General features: G+C 39.3%; 2 protein-coding genes across 2 annotated transcripts; one reads left to right on the forward strand and one right to left on the reverse strand.

Annotated features, from left to right (window-relative positions):
• Positions 1-11,236: 11,236 nt before the first annotated feature.
• LOC113283359 (MACPF domain-containing protein At4g24290-like) lies at positions 11,237-17,386 on the forward strand. Its single transcript, XM_026532591.1, has 7 exons — positions 11,237-12,099; positions 13,691-13,929; positions 14,576-14,774; positions 14,915-14,983; positions 15,091-15,277; positions 15,358-15,524; positions 16,321-17,386. Exons 1-7 carry the CDS (start codon positions 11,824-11,826, stop codon positions 16,999-17,001), a joined length of 1,818 nt encoding a protein of 605 aa, XP_026388376.1. The 5' UTR covers positions 11,237-11,823; the 3' UTR covers positions 17,002-17,386.
• A 247-nt stretch (positions 17,387-17,633) lies between these two features.
• LOC113283360 lies at positions 17,634-19,121 on the reverse strand. The gene is made up of 3 exons (XM_026532592.1): positions 18,891-19,121; positions 18,056-18,685; positions 17,634-17,908 (listed from the first exon to the last, which is right to left on the reverse strand). The coding sequence occupies exons 2-3, from the start codon at positions 18,437-18,439 to the stop codon at positions 17,762-17,764; spliced, it is 531 nt and encodes a 176-aa protein (XP_026388377.1). The 5' UTR covers positions 18,440-18,685; positions 18,891-19,121; the 3' UTR covers positions 17,634-17,761.
• Positions 19,122-19,445: the final 324 nt, after the last annotated feature.

Below are 19,445 nucleotides of genomic sequence, written 5' to 3' on the forward strand. Positions count from 1 at the left end.
TGACGCGGAGATGTGGCTGGAACGGCATGCCATTGGCACATGTGGAGCGTTGGCATGGTTGGTATGCTTTGGGCGCGGAGATGTGGCGCGACATGCCATTGGCACATGCGGCATGGTTGGCATGCCTTGGCGCAGAAAGGTTGCACGGCATGCCATTGGCACATATGGCACGGTTGGCGTGCCTTGGCGCGGAAAATTTGCACGGCATGCCATTGGCACATGTGGTGCGGATGGCATGGTTTAGGCGTGGACAAGCTAGGATTTTGGCATAGTTTAGGCGCGGCCAAAACTAAGGTTTTGGCATAGTTTGGGCGCGGACAAAATTTGGGCCAAAGGCTACCACGCGTTAGCTGGCAACCTTGGACGGCTAAGATTTGTATCTCAGATGGAAGGGCGGTCGCTGATTGTTGCAACCCTTCGTTTTGGCAGCCGTGAAGGAAAGGCCGGTATGGCATGATTTAGGCGTGGCCAAGCTAGGATTTTGGCATATTTTAGGCGCGGCCAAAAACTAGGGTTTTGGCATAGTTTGGGCGCGGCCAAAGGTTACCACGCGTTACCTGGCGACCTTGAACGTCTAAGATTTGCATCTCAGATGGAAGGGTGGCCGTTGATTGTTGCAACCCTTCGTTTTGGCAGCCGTGAAGGAACGGTCGGTATGGCATGGTTTAGGCGTGGCCAAGCTAGGATTTTGGCATAGTTTAGGCGCGACCAAAAACTAGGATTTTGGCATAGTTTGGGCGCGGCCAAAATTTGGTCCAAAGGCTACCACTCCTTACCTGGAGACCTTGGACGGCTAAGATTTGCATCTCAGATGGAAGGGTTGTCGTTGATTGTTGCAACCCTTCGTTTTGGCAGTCGTGAAGGAAAGAATGGTATGGTTTAGCACGCCTTGGCATGGAGACGTGGATGGCATGGTTTGTCATTGGCACGGTGGCGCGGCTGGCATAGTTGGCATGCCTTGGCACGGAGACGTGGCTGGAATGGTTTGCCATTGGAACGGTGGCGCGGCTGGCATGGTTGGCATGCTTTGGCACGGAGACGTGGCTGGCATGGTTTTCCATTGGCACGGTGGCGCGGCTGGCATGGTTGGCATGCCTTGGTGCGGAGACGTGGCTGGCATAGTTTGTCATTGGCACGGTGGTGCAGCTGGCATGGTTGGCATGCCTTGGCGCGGAGACGTGGCAGGCATGGTTTGCCATTGGCACGGTGGTGCGGCTGGCATGGTAGGCATGCCTTGGCGCGGAGACGTGGCTGGCATGGTTTGCCATTGGCACGGTGGTGCGTCTGGCATGGTCGGCATGCCTTGGCGCGGAGACGTGGCTGGCATGGTTTTCCATTGGCACGGTGGTGCGGCTGGCATGGTCGGCATGCCTTGGCGCGAAAATGTGGCTGGCATGGTTTGCCATTGGCACGGTGGTGCGGCTGGCATGGTTTGCCATTGGCACGGTGGTGCGGCTGGCATGGTCGGCATGCCTTGGCGCGGATACGTGGTTGGCATGGTTTTCCATTGGCACGTTGGTGCGGCTAGCATGCCTTGGCGCGGGGACGTGGCTGGCATGCCTTGGCGCGGGGACGTGGCTGGCATGCCTTGGCGCGGGGACGTGGATGGCATGGTTTTCCATTGGCACGGTGGTGCGGTTGGCATGGTTTGCATGCCTTGGCGCGGAGATGTGGCTGGCACGGCATGCCATTGGCACATGTAGTGTGGAAATTAGGGTTTGGCCTATCGAAACCCTAATTAGCATTAAAAAAAGGTACCCTGGTAATTTTCTCGCATACATATTAAAGGGTTCAATAAATGCGCTTGGTGGAGACATTATTACTCAAGTTCTGTGACGTCACTGTCTGACTAGAGTTTTACTATTTTAACCTTAAACTAAAAACCACCATCAACACCCATATATAAATGAAATCACAATTTATTTGTGTGTAACAATCTAAGTTCGATCTAACTGTTGAAAGATATTAGCTTGAATCTAATCAGGGTTTCATCTAACGGTGAATATTGAATGCTTTGTTACCAAGGTAACATTGATTGCAAACCCTGATTTGAAAACTATATAAGGGAGAACTCTAGCAACTGGGTAACCTAATCCCCACACCTCATGTGTGATACTAGATAGTTGCGACTAGAGTCGATTCTGCTTTAACCTAGGTTTTTCTAAAACCATTATAGGTTAACGAGTTAAAGACTACATTGGGATTCTGAAGCCAGACCCAACTACTTTCTCTGTAGTTGCGTGTTCTGGTTTTACTTTGTTCTATCGTATTGGGTACTATCTTCTCTAAGATTTGCTCGAGATTCAATCTCCGATAGGTAGGATAAATAGTTGTCACAAACATCTTCGTTTCATCGTTTGTGATTCCACAATATCTTGCTCCGCTTCCATATGGTTAAGATCATTGTGAGATGATTGATATTACTAGGATGTTCTTCGGGAATATAAGTCTGGTGTATCAATTGGTTCCTGTTCATCTAGATTTATCAAAAGATGGAACAAAAACTCGTAGGTATTTCTGTTAGAGACAAATTTATTTATTCAATAGACGTTTATGTGTGAGACAGATATTTTTATCAAGTCTTCGACTTTGGGTCGTAGCAACTCTTAGTTCTGGGTGAGATCAGCTAAGGGAATCAAATGCGTAGAGTCCTACTGGGACTCAGAGGCGTAAGGAACACAATTGTACCCTAATCCGTGTGAGATTGGTTAGGGATCAACTACATTCCAGTCCAAAGTTAACTTGTAGTAGGCTAGAGTCTGTAGCGGCTTAATATAGCGTGGTGTTCAAATTTGGACTAGGTCCCGGGGTTTTTCTGCATTTGCGGTTTCCTCGTTAACAAAATTTCTGGTGTCTGTGTTGTTTCTTTTCCGCATTATATTTTCTATATAATTGAAATATCACAGGTTGAGCGTAGTTCAATCAATTAGATTGTCCAACCTTTGGTTGTTGATATAAATTGATTGACACTTGAACATTGGTCTTTGGTACCCTTCAAGTTGTTTCTCATATTAATCAGGCTCGCGGATTTCTATCTGTTTGATTTGCTGATTACATTGAGAAACAAAGATATAACTCTTGGATGTATTTCCATTGATTGAGTCTGACTGTCTAGTTGATTCTCTTGTATTTATATTGGAGTTTGTCCATACATATTGCCGAAATGAAATATTTGGTGTGGTTATAAGACCCCCGTTTTTCACCAAGTGATGAAACATAGTACATGTCTTTCGCTATAAATAAGCTAAAGCCAAGCGATGAAACATAATATCTTTCTTTCACTATAAAAAAGCTATATCCAAGCGAAATAGGCTACCATAACGCTTGGCTTAATAGTGAAAGAAAGAAAGTAAGTCATTTAATTAGGTGATGTGGTGATACATGTCAGGACTCAGACACATATCATTATATGTCATCATTTTGCTGAAGTCATGGCATTTTCATTCAAAATGGGAAGGAGGTTTCATTTCATTCAAAATTGGAATGAGGTTTCAATGGGTTATTTTGTGTAGGGCGCGGACATGGTGGTCTTTATATATTGTGAGTTGTAAATGGGGTCAACCGAAAATGACTCAAAAATAAAACACGCGACCCGACTACGTTAGCCATATTCTGTTCAGTGGTGCTAGATACACCTAAAAAACGTTCCGAAAAAGCCACCGGGGATCCAATGGTCCTCAACATGCCCTTCTAGCATTTGGGTTTGTGCTGGACAGTGCACTTCCCTTAATGTCTTTCTACTGGTGGTTTTTGTGGGGTTTAGTTTCGATGGATAAATCATTGAGTATTATCAATTAGTCCCACGTCCTTATACCAGTTCATAAAACAATCACACTGTTACGAATTTCTTTCAAAATGATCACTAGACCGTTAACCAGGGAGCAATGTCACATGTCAGTGTTAAATCAGGCCATGGAAGTACCTAATTTCACCTCAACAAAGTGGTATAGATGGGGTTGGTGGTGGTGATGATGTTCCTGCTGATGATGATGTTTCCGCTGATGGTGGTGGTGCTGTTGATGCTGCTGATAAAATTGAACGCGTTCATGATCGTTATATGGAAGCAAAACTTCAGCCCGCATTCAGGATCATTACATCAAATTTCCTAGAAGGGTTCACCGCTTCCTCTTTTCCACCGCCACCACCACTTCATCACCATAACCTCAATAATGGGGGAGAGGTATTTAGGACCAAAACATGACTGTTTTTGTCAATACAATTAATTTGGATGGAAAAAGACTCTTTTGGAGGCACTAATTAAAAGTGTGATGATTTTGTGAAACCAATTAGGGACGGTGACCATTCCAAAAAAAACACCCTAAATCATTTCCCATTCTGTTTGGAAAAACCTGGCTAAATTGGGACTTATGCCACTTAATTGGGGCCTATGGATTTCCTCATCCACCCAATAGAGAATGATAATGGGTGTCTAAAGATTGTAAAAATACTAAATTAACCCTTAAAAAAACCTTAATTATTATAACAAAAATACAAATACTAAATTATAACTTAATTAACAAATCCTAATCGATCAAAACTCATTTTATTTATCAATTTCCATCAAAATTAAAACTAAATCCTAATCAATCACAAACAACAATTAAAATCTAATTTCCTTTTGTTAAATAAAAAGAAAACCCAAAAATAGACAATTTAAGTGATTGAGTTAAATCCCTTTAAACCATTCCATCTAAGAGACACTTTATAATGATTTACCTCTAAATCTTTAAAACTCACTCATCAAGTTTTCTGATAACCCGCCCAGAATCGGTTTATATGTTCACCATAGTAATCTGACTCTGTCGTTAATCGGTTTTTAATGTAAATCTTAACAACCCGATTTTGGGTTGATGTGATGAACATCAACTACAATCGGGTTACATTAGTATACACATTAACCGATTTTGGCTTTTTGGTTGGATCATTTAGGACCAGATGTACTCTGATTGTGTAGTTGAAAATCTCTGTATACCAACAATCGGACTACATTATCGTCAGTATAAACCGAATCTGAAAAAGCGGCAGCAAACTACCTCCAGAATCGGACTTTATAAACATTTTAGAAGTCCAATTCTGTTAAAAATTTCATGAGTCCAAGTTACCGAAAAAAGAAAATCACTTTCATTCATTAATCTTGGTTCAAGTTTGCAAAATATACAATATAAGAAAGCGAAAAAATATAAGCATTCGATAGATTAAGTTTTCAACATAAAGAAAATACTCATTCCAACAAATGCAGACCATCGAATTGATCCAGCTTGATCAATTCCTCTCATCGCTTCATGTTGGCATCGTATTCTTTTAGCCACTCCTTGGTGACCTCAGTGACCTTGTTAAACTTATTTACCGGTGGTAATGGACAATCATCACGTACTCTAAGACCGATATAATGTATGTTGTTATGGTTGAATAAAACAATTCTCCGATCCTTAAGCGATTCATCCCAAATGGTGTATTGTGGTGCGTATGTATAACATGATCCCTTGCCAAATAGATGAACAACGCAACTCCACGTTTCCGCCAAGAGATGACCACAAAGAGGCATCTGCATCCAATGCTCTCGGGTAATTAGTCCATTCCCCTTTGGCCCTTGTACTCTAGCAACCATTTTTTCAAAAATCACTTCTTTGTCTTGTCTTGTTTTTCCTTCCTTCATCATCGATATGTAAAAATCCTTGTCTTCTTGTACGCGCAAGGCCATCATCTTTCTAAAGTATTGACATTGGGTTAAGTTCTCATCGCCCGCCAAACTTATATGTCCTATTTGTTCCGACGCAAAGTAATAACTGTGATTCCCATCCGCATCCACGTCGTCGGTGGATAACACATATGGCCTAATGATTTCAGGAAGTTTAGAGTAATACTCCTCGAATATGGTGTAACACGTTCGATGGGGTCTACCTCATTCTTGTAATGCATGTGTTGGTAGGTGTAAGCATACACAAATTTTTCCTTGTACGGATCCAACAATTCCTTTAAGCAATAAACCACACATTTCTCGTAATCTTTCTTCCATAGCCCAATAAAACTCTCCAAGTGGCATTCGAACTCGGGCACGGACATTGAGTGTACCATTAAATCCCAATGATGTTGAAAATCCTTCCATAGTATCCCATTCGCTTCATACTCCAATTTCCTTTTCTTCTTGTCCTCCTATCTTTGTTCTGGAGTTAGTTTTTGAAGACGCTCATCTTCGGCCTTTTCACGAGCGGTACCTTTTTGTGGCTTTGGCTTTTGGATATGACCCCTACACTTACTTCTAATATTGCATTGTATGTTCCATGTGCAAAGAAAATGCTTAGCATCCGGAAAAACCACTCCAATGGCATTCATTAGTGTTTGGTCCTTATCAGTTACTATGATCCTCGGAGTTTGATCGCCAAGGTATATCTTATTAAAAGTCTATAACATCCAAGTAAAACTCACATCATTTTCCCGATCCATAAACCCCCATGCTACCGTGAAAGTTTGCTTGTCAGAAGTATGGAAAGCAATGTTTAACAACGGCATATTGTACTTGTTGGTATTGTATGTACAATCTATTAACAAAACTTGATAGAAGCATTGTGCCAACTTGATCATCTCCGGATGCGCCAAGAAAATACAAGTCACTTTGCCTTCCAATACTTGCTTCCTCATTGTGTATCCGTGTTGATCGGCTAACCATTGAGATTGTTCCATAACCGCTCTACCATCCCATGACCTCATCCTAAAAGTTGCTCTTGCCGTGTATATTTTCCTCAAAGTGGACAAGTTATCCTTATCATCCTCCTTAATCTTCCTAAGGATATCACTTGGTTTACACGCTTTCATCGACCTTACCGTTTCCCATTGATGTGGTTTCAACCCACAAACGGCCGCGTGTCCAACAAGAGATTCCGGATCATCATGATTATGACAACCATTCAACACTTTAGAGAGCTTGTATACCTTACTATCATCGGGTTTCTTGCGTGTATTAACTATAATCTTAAACGGGCAATCATACTTCTTTGATTTAGTAATGTATTCCCTTGTCGTCTTCTTCACGTATAGTCTGTCCTTTGCCCAATGACTTTCTTGCTTTCCACCTCTCTCACAAACAAATTCCAAACGATATTTACTTGAATGACGGCCTAAAACTAATGCGCATTTAATCTCTATTTCCTTGTTTATAAACCATTTCTTTGCAACGTCTCTATCTTCCCATTCCAAATCGGTGAAATAGTGGGCAGAGGTATCGGCACCCAGCAGAGATACGGCTTCGGGTTGATATTCTTCAAACGCCACAACAATCTACAACAAATATCAAAAAGTTGAGGATTAAAAATCGGTTTATAAGTTACAGTCGATTAAACCGATTATAAGTAATCGGTTTATATGTGAAACTATAAAGATCGATTAAATAATTGGTGGAAAATTTTCAGAGTCTACAATCGGTTCACGTTTGGTGTCATATAATGCGATTTTGGTGCACATTTCTCCTGGAACTCCAAAATCGGATTACATATTAAAAAAAATAAACCGATTGTGAACTTTGTGTATTCTACGAGATTATTCAAGGGAAGAAATCGTATTATGTACATCACCAACAAAAACCGATTCTCGTCACGTACCCATCGCGCCAAAAATTTACTACAATCGGTTTATTTGGTGATGAACAAAGACCGATTCTTGTACAATTTGGGTATTTTTCCCAGAATCGGTTTATAGCATGCTATCTAATAAACCGATTCTAGGTTAAAGTTTTGAAATTTTTTTCCTTATTCGGCAATTTAGACATGCAAATACATGTTTTTAGATCATTACAACTCATACCTGTTTATTAGAAGCATTATCATCTTCTTCCTCCCGACGAAATTGTTCTTGTGCTTGAATAATATCCTCAAGCATTCTTTGGTTGTCATGCTCTTCTTCATTCAACAAATTATCCAATTCGGTAGGATCGAAATCATGATAATCTGATGCACCCCCCTCTTCATCACTACCAGAGTCTTCATCATCAGTATATTCTTTCATTTTTGCTAAGAAAATCACAAATCATATGCTAGAGCATTGCTCGGTCGAACTCGCATGCGTTGTTATCTCAAGCATGTTTTTCAATATTAGTGATCAAAACTATAAGTCTTGATTTCTAGTCTACTATAGCTATGTCTCGTACTAGGATAGAAAGTGTAGTTGAGCTCAAGGACTTCATGGAGATTCATCATACAAGACGAAGAACTACTCAAGGAACCGGTGGAACTTCATCAACAAAAAGGTATGTGGAGACTTGAACTTATCTATCACTCAAAAGTCTATCTACTCTATCTCCTACTCTTTGAGACAAAAAGTCGTATGCTATATATAGACTTTGATTATACACATTTGGTATTTCGAGCCGAGTATACATCGCCTATCTATATCTCGAAATATGTGTTGGTAAGATTTTCGCTTCGATCAAGTTTATCTTTACCTAGTGACGAAAGTCATGATTTGTTTCAATCACTTTGAAAATTGCTTTGACGAGAAATGGTGTAACAACTATATAACGTCCTCTAAGAATGTTTCAATGATTGAAATGAGAGTTTAGATTACATAACCAATGGTGGACATAAGCATTGTTGTGGAAACATATTTATGTATAAGTCCTATTCCTTGAACCAAAGTTTGTGAACTTTGTTGATTAAGAGAACCGGAAGAATGGCGTGATCCAAGTCCGCGAACTCAGTCTGTAAACAGCCGAAGTTCTCAAACCCGAGAATTTCTGTTGGAGTTGACAAACTATTTGCGTGAAGCTAAGTCCGCGAACTCAGTCCGCGAACCCAGTCCGCGAACCGGCGAAGTTCTCATACCCGAGAATTTCTGCTGGAGTTTGTAAACTCTGCCCGGTAACTTATGCCCGCGAACCTAGTCTGCGAACTTGAGAAGGTTATATATCTAAAGATAATTTCTGAATTTAAACTTAAAAAGACTAGGTTATAAAAGTTCATGAGCCGATTCAAGTGAATCAAATCATCTTTGCTTCAATTGTGTCTTGTGTAGTACATGAGATTTCCTTGCAATTGAACAACTCTCTAACTAGTTCATCTTGAAGTCATTTGAACTAGTTATGGTGAAGAAGAACACGGTTGATATGAAATACTTATATGGCTAACCTTTTGGTTAACTATTGTTGAACCAAAAAGTGCATACGTTTGGGTACGGTTAACAAACCTAGAAACATGCATTTTCAAGTGTGTGTAACAAGCTAAGTTTTCGATCTAACGGTTGAGAAATATTAGCTTGAATCTAAATTAGGTTTTCATCTAACGGTGGATATTGATTGTTTTGTTACCAAGGTAACTTAATTGCAAACCCTGATTTGAAAAACTATATAAAGGAGACATCTAGTATTGTGCAAAACTAATCCCCACACCTCACGTGTGATAATAGTTTGCGTGCTAGAGTCGTTTCTCCTTTAACCTTTGGTTTTCTTCTTCTAAAACCAGGTTAACGACTTAAAGACTTCATTGGGATTGTGAAACCAGACCGATACTACTTTTATCGTAGTTGTGTGATCTGATCTTGCATATTCTATCGTACGAGTACAATCAGATTTATTGGCTTGAGATTGATATCTCCGATAGGCAAGATATAAAAAGTAATCACAAACATCTTCGTCTCATTGTTTGTGATTCCGTAACATCTTGTTTCGTTACTATACGATTAAGATTGTTGTGAGGTGATTGATAACTCTAGGCTGTTCTTCGGGAATATAAGACCATATTATCAATTGGTTCCTGTTCACCTTGATTATTATCAAAAGACGGAACAAAACCTTTAGGTTTTATCTGTGGGAGACAGATTTATCATTTGATAGACTTGTCTGTGTGAGACACATTTGTTTATTGTCAAAGCCTGCGATTTTGGGTCGTAGCAACTCTTAGTTGTGGGTGAGATCAGCTAAGGGAATCAAGTGCGCAGTATCCTGCTGGGATCAGAGGCGTAGGGAGTACAATTGTACCTTGGATCGGTGGGAGACTGATTGGGGTTCAACTAGAGTCGAGTCCGAAGTTAGATTGGAGTAGGCTAGTGTTTATAGCGGCTTAATACAGTGTGTGTTCAATCTGGACTAGGTCCCGGGGTTTTTCTGCATTTGCGGTTTCCTCGTTAACAATATTTCTGGTGTCTGTGTTATTTCAATTTCCGCATTATATTGTTTTATCTTTATAATTGAAATAATACAGGTTGTGCGTTTAGATCATCAATTAGAATAATCCAACATTTGGTTGTTGATTGTCATTGATTGATCCTTGGATACTGGTCTTTGGTACCATCCAAGTTATTCCTTGTGTTTGATTAAAGACTCGCTGATTTCTATTAGCTTGAGTAAATCAAAACAAGAGAGAGATATTAACTCCTTGAGATACTTTTACCTAGATTGAGTCTGACTGTCTAGTTGATTTTCTAAAAAGTATTTCGGAGTTAGTCCATACAGATTGCTAAGCGAAATATTGGGTGGTGTTGTTAGACCCCCGCTTTTTCACCCTAGTTTTTCCTTTTTTCCCTCTACTTCTTTCCCTCCAAACCTTTAAAAAGAAAAATGAATTTCTACTCTAATCCAAACATTATAATCCCACTCAAACACTTGTTTAATAAACATTAACTTAATTAATCATCACTAATTTAATAAGGGCGTATTAGGCATTAATATAAATACTGGGTAAGGGGCTTCTACAAATTACTTTCTAACGACCATATTTTGTCATATAGTTATAAGCCCCAATTAAGTAACATATGCCCCCAATTTAGGCCGGTTGGAAAAATCCTAATAAGTGCTTCAAGTACGTGTGGGACTTTTATGCAGAATATGTTCCAGGGAAAAATGTCCTCTGCTCCATTCATTTAAGCTCTGAATCTCTAGGAAAGCTCCAAGAATTTGCCACGGACAGACTGCAACCAAGTGTGCTGCCAACTCTCTCTATACAATGTGTTCACGCGTCAAACAGGCAAAGCCAGTACACCAGAAGCAGAGCAAATAGCAACAGTCCCTACCCGAGAACAGAAAGAGAGGTCATCACGTCTCCATCAGTCAACTGCCTCAAAGGTCAAAATCCGTGAACTTGTAAGAAGTTTCTCCTGTAGATTAGTTGGGCCGTCAGTAAGAAATGTGTCCATCATTAGTACCATTCCACTGTTCCAAATCAAACTCACCAAGGCGTCAATTATTTTCATTCCCAGACGCCATAAATAGATTAGTAGGTGGCTGGTGCAGAAGCAGCACAACCCACTAGGGATCAAAGGATGATTTTTGGCACGGTTTTTCTTCAACCATTATTGTATATTTTTTAATACAGAACATAGTTGGTGGCGCTGAGGAGGAAGGAAGAATTGTTTTGATTACATTGATTAAGACAAAAAGGTCTGACCACTTGACTTTTCTTCTCTGTATTACACTTACCACCACCACCATATATTAAATATAATACAATCCGAACACTAGACTTTTTCTTTTCTTTTTTCCTCTTTTCATTCCTCCTCCTCGTCCATACCATTTATCATCTTCTTCTCTTCTCCTTTCTAGGGTTTCATTTCTCTGTGTGTGTTAGATTTTTTCTTCCAGAGACCGAAAACAACCGTAAATCTAGGGTTTTCTTCTGTTTTCGAACAAGTAGTGGGAATAATTTTATTCGTCTAGATCTTATTATTTCTCGAAATCAAGGACTGGAAAAATTGGGGATTTGGTCAGTTTAGGTTATTGTGCATGATTTAACTTTGAATTCTGAGATTCTTTCTTTTACTATATTGGTATGAACTTATAAGGAGGAGGAGGAGGAGGAGATATCGATGCTGGTTTAGTTTAGGTGGGTAGCTAAGCTAGAAATGGCTTTGAAGGTATCACCATTAAAAGCAGCTGAAATAGCTATACAATCAATTGGATTAGGTTATGATATAGCTATAGATCTTAGACTTAAGTATTGTAAAAGAGATAGTAGTAGTAGTAATTCTGATGATTCCAGATTAATTGATATTGATGAAGATCAAGGTAGAGAGATTGTTCTTCCTGGTGGTATATCAATTCCAAGTGTTTCTAAGTCTATTAAGTGTGATAAAGGAGAAAGAATGCGATTTAGTTCTGATGTTCTCTCTTTTCAACAGGTTTGCTTTCTTTTCTTCTTTTCTTCTTTACCTACTCTTTACCCATTTTTGTTTAATTTTCTTGTGCATATAAATTTTGACGGATTAACTAGATGCCCGAAAGTGAAAGAAAATGATTTTCCCATTTTTAGACACTAAAAGTTGTGGGTGGAATTGCCGAGGCCTCCCTAATTAGTCATCAAGAAATTGACTTAGAACAGGAGTATCTTCTATATTACTCCAATTACAGCTGTTGTTTGAGGGTTATGCTTTACACACACCAACCTCTTAGTCCCCTTTGTTCTTTTTATAATTGTGTGCTGATAAGCTTAATTATAGAAGCATGTGAGCGGAATGCAGTTGTGATGTTTGGTCAAGTCGTAGTGTGATAATGCTCTTATGAATTATGTGTAAGGACAAGATGGCAGTCTTTGTTAGTGAAGGTCCTGATTTCATTATCATTAGTATGGGACAGAGAAGATAGGCAGTGTTCGTAGAGCAGATATGGTGCATTTGATAGATGGTGTATGCGAATTAGGCTACAGATTAATTAGTATGCTTTGTGAAGCTAAGTGATGTGAAGTGCAAGGAAAAAATAAATGTTAGCATGAGTTTAGTGGTGGTTATTGTGATGAAATGGATGTCTAAAAAGTGATTGGAAATACTGGATAATAGTTTGAGCTAAGCACACTTAACAAAGATCACTGTGCATGCAGCGTTGTAGGAGATGAAATAGGAAGGGAGATTGATTAAAGCCGTAAAGAAGATCAGCTTAGCATGATTTTTATTGTTCCTGTGCTCGTATTCTCGCACCATAAATAATAGGTCTGCATACAAGCGGGCATTCGCATGTTCCTTGCGCGTTCATGGAAGTTGTTCTAAAAATGCGAGTGGATGCCCAAAATTGTAGTCGACTGAGGGACTTAGGCATCTGCTTGTTTCAATAAAAGAGTCCCCGGAAAGAGTTGCACTGACAAAATAATTTTGCTAATTAAATGCGGTTTCTCTAATTAGTTGATGATCCATGAAAAGTTCCTTGGTATAACCGAAAAGCTGACTGAAAGATCGCTAAATCACATGATTTCCATCTTACATGCATATACTGTATACAATAACTTCAACAAGCCAGAATATTAATAAAGCCCAAACCATATACATGAAACTTAAAATTTTGAAGAAATTCTGGGAGCTGAAGTATATAATGTAACACACCGATCGCTATAATCACATGATTTCCGTCTTACATGCATATATTGTATAATTAATTAGCCCGAACACCACTTTCCTACTGAAAACTTAACTCATGGTAGCATTTCAGGGAACTCCACCTAATGTGTAATTATTTTTCTGTTTGGAGTACCGTTGAATATCTTTGACCTTCTAGAGCTTCAATAGATTAATGCCTGTGGGTGGCACAGGAAAGCGGTGGTCGGTGTGTGGTTAGATCCATTTTGAATGTGCTGTGGCTTAAGCAGCTTGTTCATTCTTTGCCTTAGTGTGTTAAGCGTCATTTCCTTCATGAAGCATAACTTGGAAACAACATTACTTCCTCACTATTGTTTTGTAATACAAAGTGTTGAGGTTGATTAATTAATTGTATTACATTTTTCAGATGTCTGAGCAGTTCAACCAGGAAATATTTCTATCTGGTAAAATCCCCTCAGGCATATTCAATTCGATGTTCGAGTATTCGGGTTGCTGGCAGAAAGACGCAGCCAATACAAAAACACTTGCCTTTGATGGTTGGTTCATTACATTGTATACGGTTGCACTTGCAAAATCCCAACCAGTACTGCGTGATCATGTCAGACAAGCCGTTCCATCATCGTGGGATCCTGCTGCATTGGCAAGGTAAGACTCTCAATTCAAGAAGGATATTTTGCATAGGGAAGAATGAGAAGCTGCATTCCTTCATATATATGTTTCTACCGTTTTAAAGATTGCATTCTGCTTCTTTTCCACGTGTAAGTATCAGTTACGCAACACAACTTTATTGGGAGAAATTACGCAATAGAGTAACTTTCCCGGAATTTGGAGGCATAAATTTATAATTTGGTCGGAAATGCTCCTTGATGTTTGTATTGCTGGTCAGTGTCGGATGCAACACAGCATATAAACTTTAGTTGTTAGTTGCAGAGTGTGCAGATATGTAGTTGGGATAATCACAAAGTCAATTTGTATTATTGACTAATTATTGCATAATGTCAGAGCAAATTGGTTACATTTGTCCGTCTTTTTTTATGATAAAACTAATTATTTTGGGCAGTTCTAAGCCAACTAGTGAACCACCTGGAAACAGCTAAAAATTATTTTGTCCTATTCTTGGTCCATTGTTTAGCTCAGAATGCAACACATCCTTTTTGCGATTTGTATGGTGTAGTGCATGTCTGTGCACCAAATTCTGATTGTAAACTGTTCTAGTTTGCAGTTCATCTAATCTGCTAAAAATGTTTTAGGATCCTAAAAAGTTTTTCTCTGAACTTTTGGTTAATTCTAGGTTCATCGAAAAGTTCGGCACCCATATTATTGTTGGTGTCAAAATGGGAGGGAAGGATGTGATATATTTAAAGCAGCAACATTCGTCAAATCTTCAACCTGCCGAGGTGCAGAAAAGGTTAAAGGAGATGGCTGACAAGAGATTTAGGGATACTAACGGGCAATTCGGGGATGCTGGAGAAGTTTATGACAAAGGCAAGGTGTGTGATGCCTTGTTATTGTGTATGATTTATGATTTTTTTGTGATAAGTTCTAAAAACCATGAGCTTCACAAGAGCATGATGCCGTTTACTGTACATTATTTTGTTACACTTACTGAGCGACTGCCATATTTTCTTAGTTTGGAATCAAGGAGCAACGGCTTAGGTTTGTTGATACCAGCCCATCAAGCTCTTACGCACACAAGGAGGTAATAGTCAGACTAAGCCCAGATCAAATCTCTTCTGCAGTCAGGTCTCATTCATATATTTTTGTCCTAAATCTTTATTTTATATACATTTTTTAATTTGATTTTAGGATATTGTAAATATTCCCAAGAGGAGGGGAGGAAGCGATAACAAGAATCTGACACACAGTGAGTGGATACACACCGTTCAAGTTGAGCCTGACGTGATCTCAATGTCTTTTGTTCCAATTACTTCTCTTCTGAATGGGATACCTGGGAGTGGATTCTTGAGCCATGCGATCAACCTTTATCTGCGATGTAAGAATATCAGTTTGTTATCTGGACATTTGTATTTACTTTGGCAAACATAGTGATGTGACTCCGAAGACTCGTTGCAGATAAACCGCCAATTGAAGAACTCCATCAGTTTTTGGAATTTCAACTGCCACGACAATGGGCACCAGTGTTCAGTGAGCTTCCTCTTGGGCCACAGCGGAAGCAACAAAGCACCTCATCTCTACAATTCAGCTTCATGGGTCCCAGGCTTTATGTTAACACTAGTCTGGTAAATTTGAATTTTCATCTTGGCATTTCAATTATCATTTTGGTTGCCTTAAGATATTCCATGTAGGCTTTGCATTCAGGCCCACACTCTGAATGGAGTTATGCCCTTGGTCTATGCTCAGTTGGTTGGGCACCTCATGGGTGGCTCTAGCTAAATAACAATTTAACTGATTTATGGTTCAATTTCCTATTCTGAGAATTTGGGATCGTAATGGCTAAGAAGTTCGATTTTACTCATCTCATTAATGTGAGACAAAAAGAGCTCCATTATGTAGTTCTTGTGGACAGTAGCAGTCAACCAACTTTACCGTTTACTGTAACACTCTTCCAATCACATTATGTGTCTTCTTGACTCAAACTAACACATGTTGGTTAGGAAACCCCAACTTGCTAAATGTACTGGCAGTGTTTATATAAAAAGAATGCTGCAAACTGACCTAGGAGTTTCTTAAAAAGATTTTGTGTTCATAAACCCCCTATCTTTTAGGCTGCATCTGTTAGACCCAAGTCACTTTGCCATTTTGGTTTGAATTCTCGTCGTGCCACATCCATAAAAACTGCAGGCAGCATCACATTTAACATCAGATATACCCATGCCCTAATGGTGTGATTTCATATCTGACGAATGCTGCTACATCTTGGGTATCGGGCCGAGTTTAACATCAAACATGAACTTTTGATTTGAATTTGAGCAAGTCTTTGAGATTGTTAACTGGATATATCTTACCCCTACATGTTGTAGTTGCTACTGGGAACTCACAATTTTTTTTATTCAATTTATTTAATTCCGTCGACAGGTTGATGTGGGTAAGAGGCCAGTTACTGGCCTTCGGCTTTATCTGGAAGGGAAAAGAAGTAATCGGTTAGCAATTCACATGCAGCATCTCTCTTCTCTGCCCAAAGTCTTTCAGTTACATGATGATCCTGATGAAAACTCCCAGCGTCAGGCATATGACCGCAAGTACTACGAGAAAGTCCAGTGGAAGAACTTCTCTCACGTTTGCACTGCTCCAGTTGAATCTGATGAGGACCTATCAATTGTCACAGGGGCCTACTTCCAAGTAGGTGACTATGGCCTGAAGAAAATTCTTTTTTTGCGTCTTCGCTTCGCCACAGTTTCTGGTGCCACTATAGTCAGGAAGCCCGAGTGGGATGGGTCCCCTGGTCTGGCCCAGAAATCTGGAATGATTTCCTCCCTGATCAGCTCTCACTTCACAACCGTGCAAAAAGCACCCCCACGTCCAGCTGATGTGAATATTAATTCAGCCATTTACCCTGGTGGTCCGCCAGTCCCTGTAACGGCTCCGAAGCTACTGAAGTTTGTGGACACAACAGAGATGACAAGAGGACCGCAGGACACACCTGGTTATTGGGTTGTTTCTGGAGCTAGACTTCTGGTGGAGAGAGGTAAAATCTCACTCCGTGTCAAGTATTCTCTGTTGACTGTGATGTTACCCGATGATGATTTGTCGGAGTAGAGCTTGAAACGGGGATGGAATAGAAAGAAGAAAGAAAGAAATGCAAATACAAAAATAGTAGAAAAACAAAATGGAAAGAAGAAAACCCTTGATAATGATCTCTGGTATGTGTTTTAGCAACAGAAAAAAGTGAACAGAAAAGAACCCTAGCTTGTAGCTATGTTGAATGAAACATTACAAAAAAAAGTGGATTAATGATGAAAGTCCTAATAGTGATGGATATACATACTGGCCAGATGGAGAAGGGATTGTTGTCATTGTTGAGATGATTTGTATGTATTATATGTTGGTTGGTCCTTATAATCTGTATTTCTCTTTGTAGATTATATAAATGTTACTGCCATTATAACATTTCTGCAGTTGAAAAGCAATTTCGAGTGCTTCATTTGCTTGTTTTTTTTTGGCTCTTATAAGGGGTTAGTTGTTGAGAAATTGAAGCTGGTGATGTTTGTTAAGGTATTCATGACGTATGTATATATCATTGATCTTACTGATACTAAGAATGTTTGTTCATTCACCAGAACAAATGTTGGTACAATTTATTTGTCCTGCCATTACTGTAAAAATCTGGGGGACCATCTGTGACTGCAGGAATGAATCTTTGACAGACAAAAACTACCAAGTAAAATGGATTTGTGAAACAAGAACTAGTGTATTACTCAAGTACTGAACTACATTCAATTTGTTGCTCTATTTCTCTTGGATAACTGATTCGTATTACAGTATATGCTGATGCTTAAAGTTAAGGCTATGGTGAAAACTAAGTTGCAAAACTGTGATCATACGAAGAAGACCAATGAATCCCTTCCCTTCTGCATGGTAGAGGAGCAGGTTGGGCAATAAAAGTTGCACAATTATTCCCTGGCATCAACACGGATACATCGGTGTTTGGGTACGAGTTCCACACCTGCCATGGATTGCAAAGTGTCAACTATTAGTTGAGTGAAATGTTAGAAATACTCTCCGACCATGCATTATAATTGGTAATCCATGTCCTAAAATTTACATTGCTGGATATTATTTCAAATCAAAATGAACTATGGGAATAACTTACATTTTGTGGACTTCTCATTTTCCCAAACATATGAATTCCATCCCGAGGTTGTTCTTGTCCCGATTCTAACGAGTGTGCAGCTTCTTCAGCTGAACCCTGAGGTGACGATGAAGAGAGAGATGGAATTCTTTGCCTCAGTAAGTGCTCAAAGAATGCCATTGCAAGAAACATCACTATTAATATTGCTGTTGCCACAAAACCAAAAGATATTGCATTTACTGGTGATGGTGGTGATGAGTTTATTCCTCCCCCTACAGTACTCTTTGGAAGTTGCCCCAAATCTGGATTTATTACTCCTGGTTGAGTTTGAGATAATGGATTTGATGGATCTCTAGTTGTGTACATATACCATGGATTAGGTCCTCCTGATGTATACTCATTCATGGTTTATACTTTGCTTAGTTTCGTTTCTAACTTTTAAGCTTTCAACATTGCGGTCATGAAATCAACTTTATATGCATTTTTATGATTCAACATGCACCTGTGATTTATTGTAGAATGCTTGGGTAAAGTAAGAACTTAGTAGAACCCTCAAAGAAGGATGCATGAGACCGGTTTCATCGTAATGGCTGGTTATATGTACATGTACCCCTATCCTCCTACTGATTACTCCATGATACCATGCTTTGCCTACAAGATACATATATCAAAACCAGTTATATTACCTGCACTGAAAGAATGTATACAAGAAGATCTATTCTTGTTTAAGATCACCAACATTGATCTCATTGAGGTTTCTTCCCAACTTACCGATAGTGAAAAAACTAAAGAAAGTTATCCAAAACAAGGAAGACTAACCATGAAATAAGAAGATGCATAGAGAAACTCTATATACCTGTAATGGGATGCGCACTAAACAGTACTCCAGGCGAGCAAGAGTGAATAATCCGAAATAGCTCTCTTACAATTTTGTCTGGCCTAGCTAGCTAGACATATGATGAAGTAAAAAAGGGTACTACTAAAACTGAAACGAGATCCAACAATCCAGCAGTGCAAGTACAATTTATATATGTTCATATATAAGTTAACTTAATATCTAACCTAAGTGTCTAACTAACACTCTCATGATGATCACTTGCTTAACCAATACAATGAATCGTGTAGCACTAAATTAGAATATGATTCCTTGACAAAGGGAAAAGAAAAAAGAGAAAGAAAAAAGAAAAAGAAGCACAAAGCTAAGGGAGATAGTATGTATAGTTCTTGTTGTTAGATTGCAATAATAATAAGGATAAGCAAAAGAGAGAACAGTGGCATGTTGGTGAATTCTTAGTAAATGAAGTAACCAAAAAGCAATATATAGCTGTAAAAAAAATTAAAGGAAGCCCACACTAAATGAAATGCAACATGAAAAAAGAAAAAGCAACGACAAGGAAGAATAATGTAATAC

This window comes from Papaver somniferum, chromosome 5, assembly GCF_003573695.1.
Source record: "Papaver somniferum cultivar HN1 chromosome 5, ASM357369v1, whole genome shotgun sequence".
Taxonomy (NCBI): domain Eukaryota; kingdom Viridiplantae; phylum Streptophyta; class Magnoliopsida; order Ranunculales; family Papaveraceae; genus Papaver; species Papaver somniferum.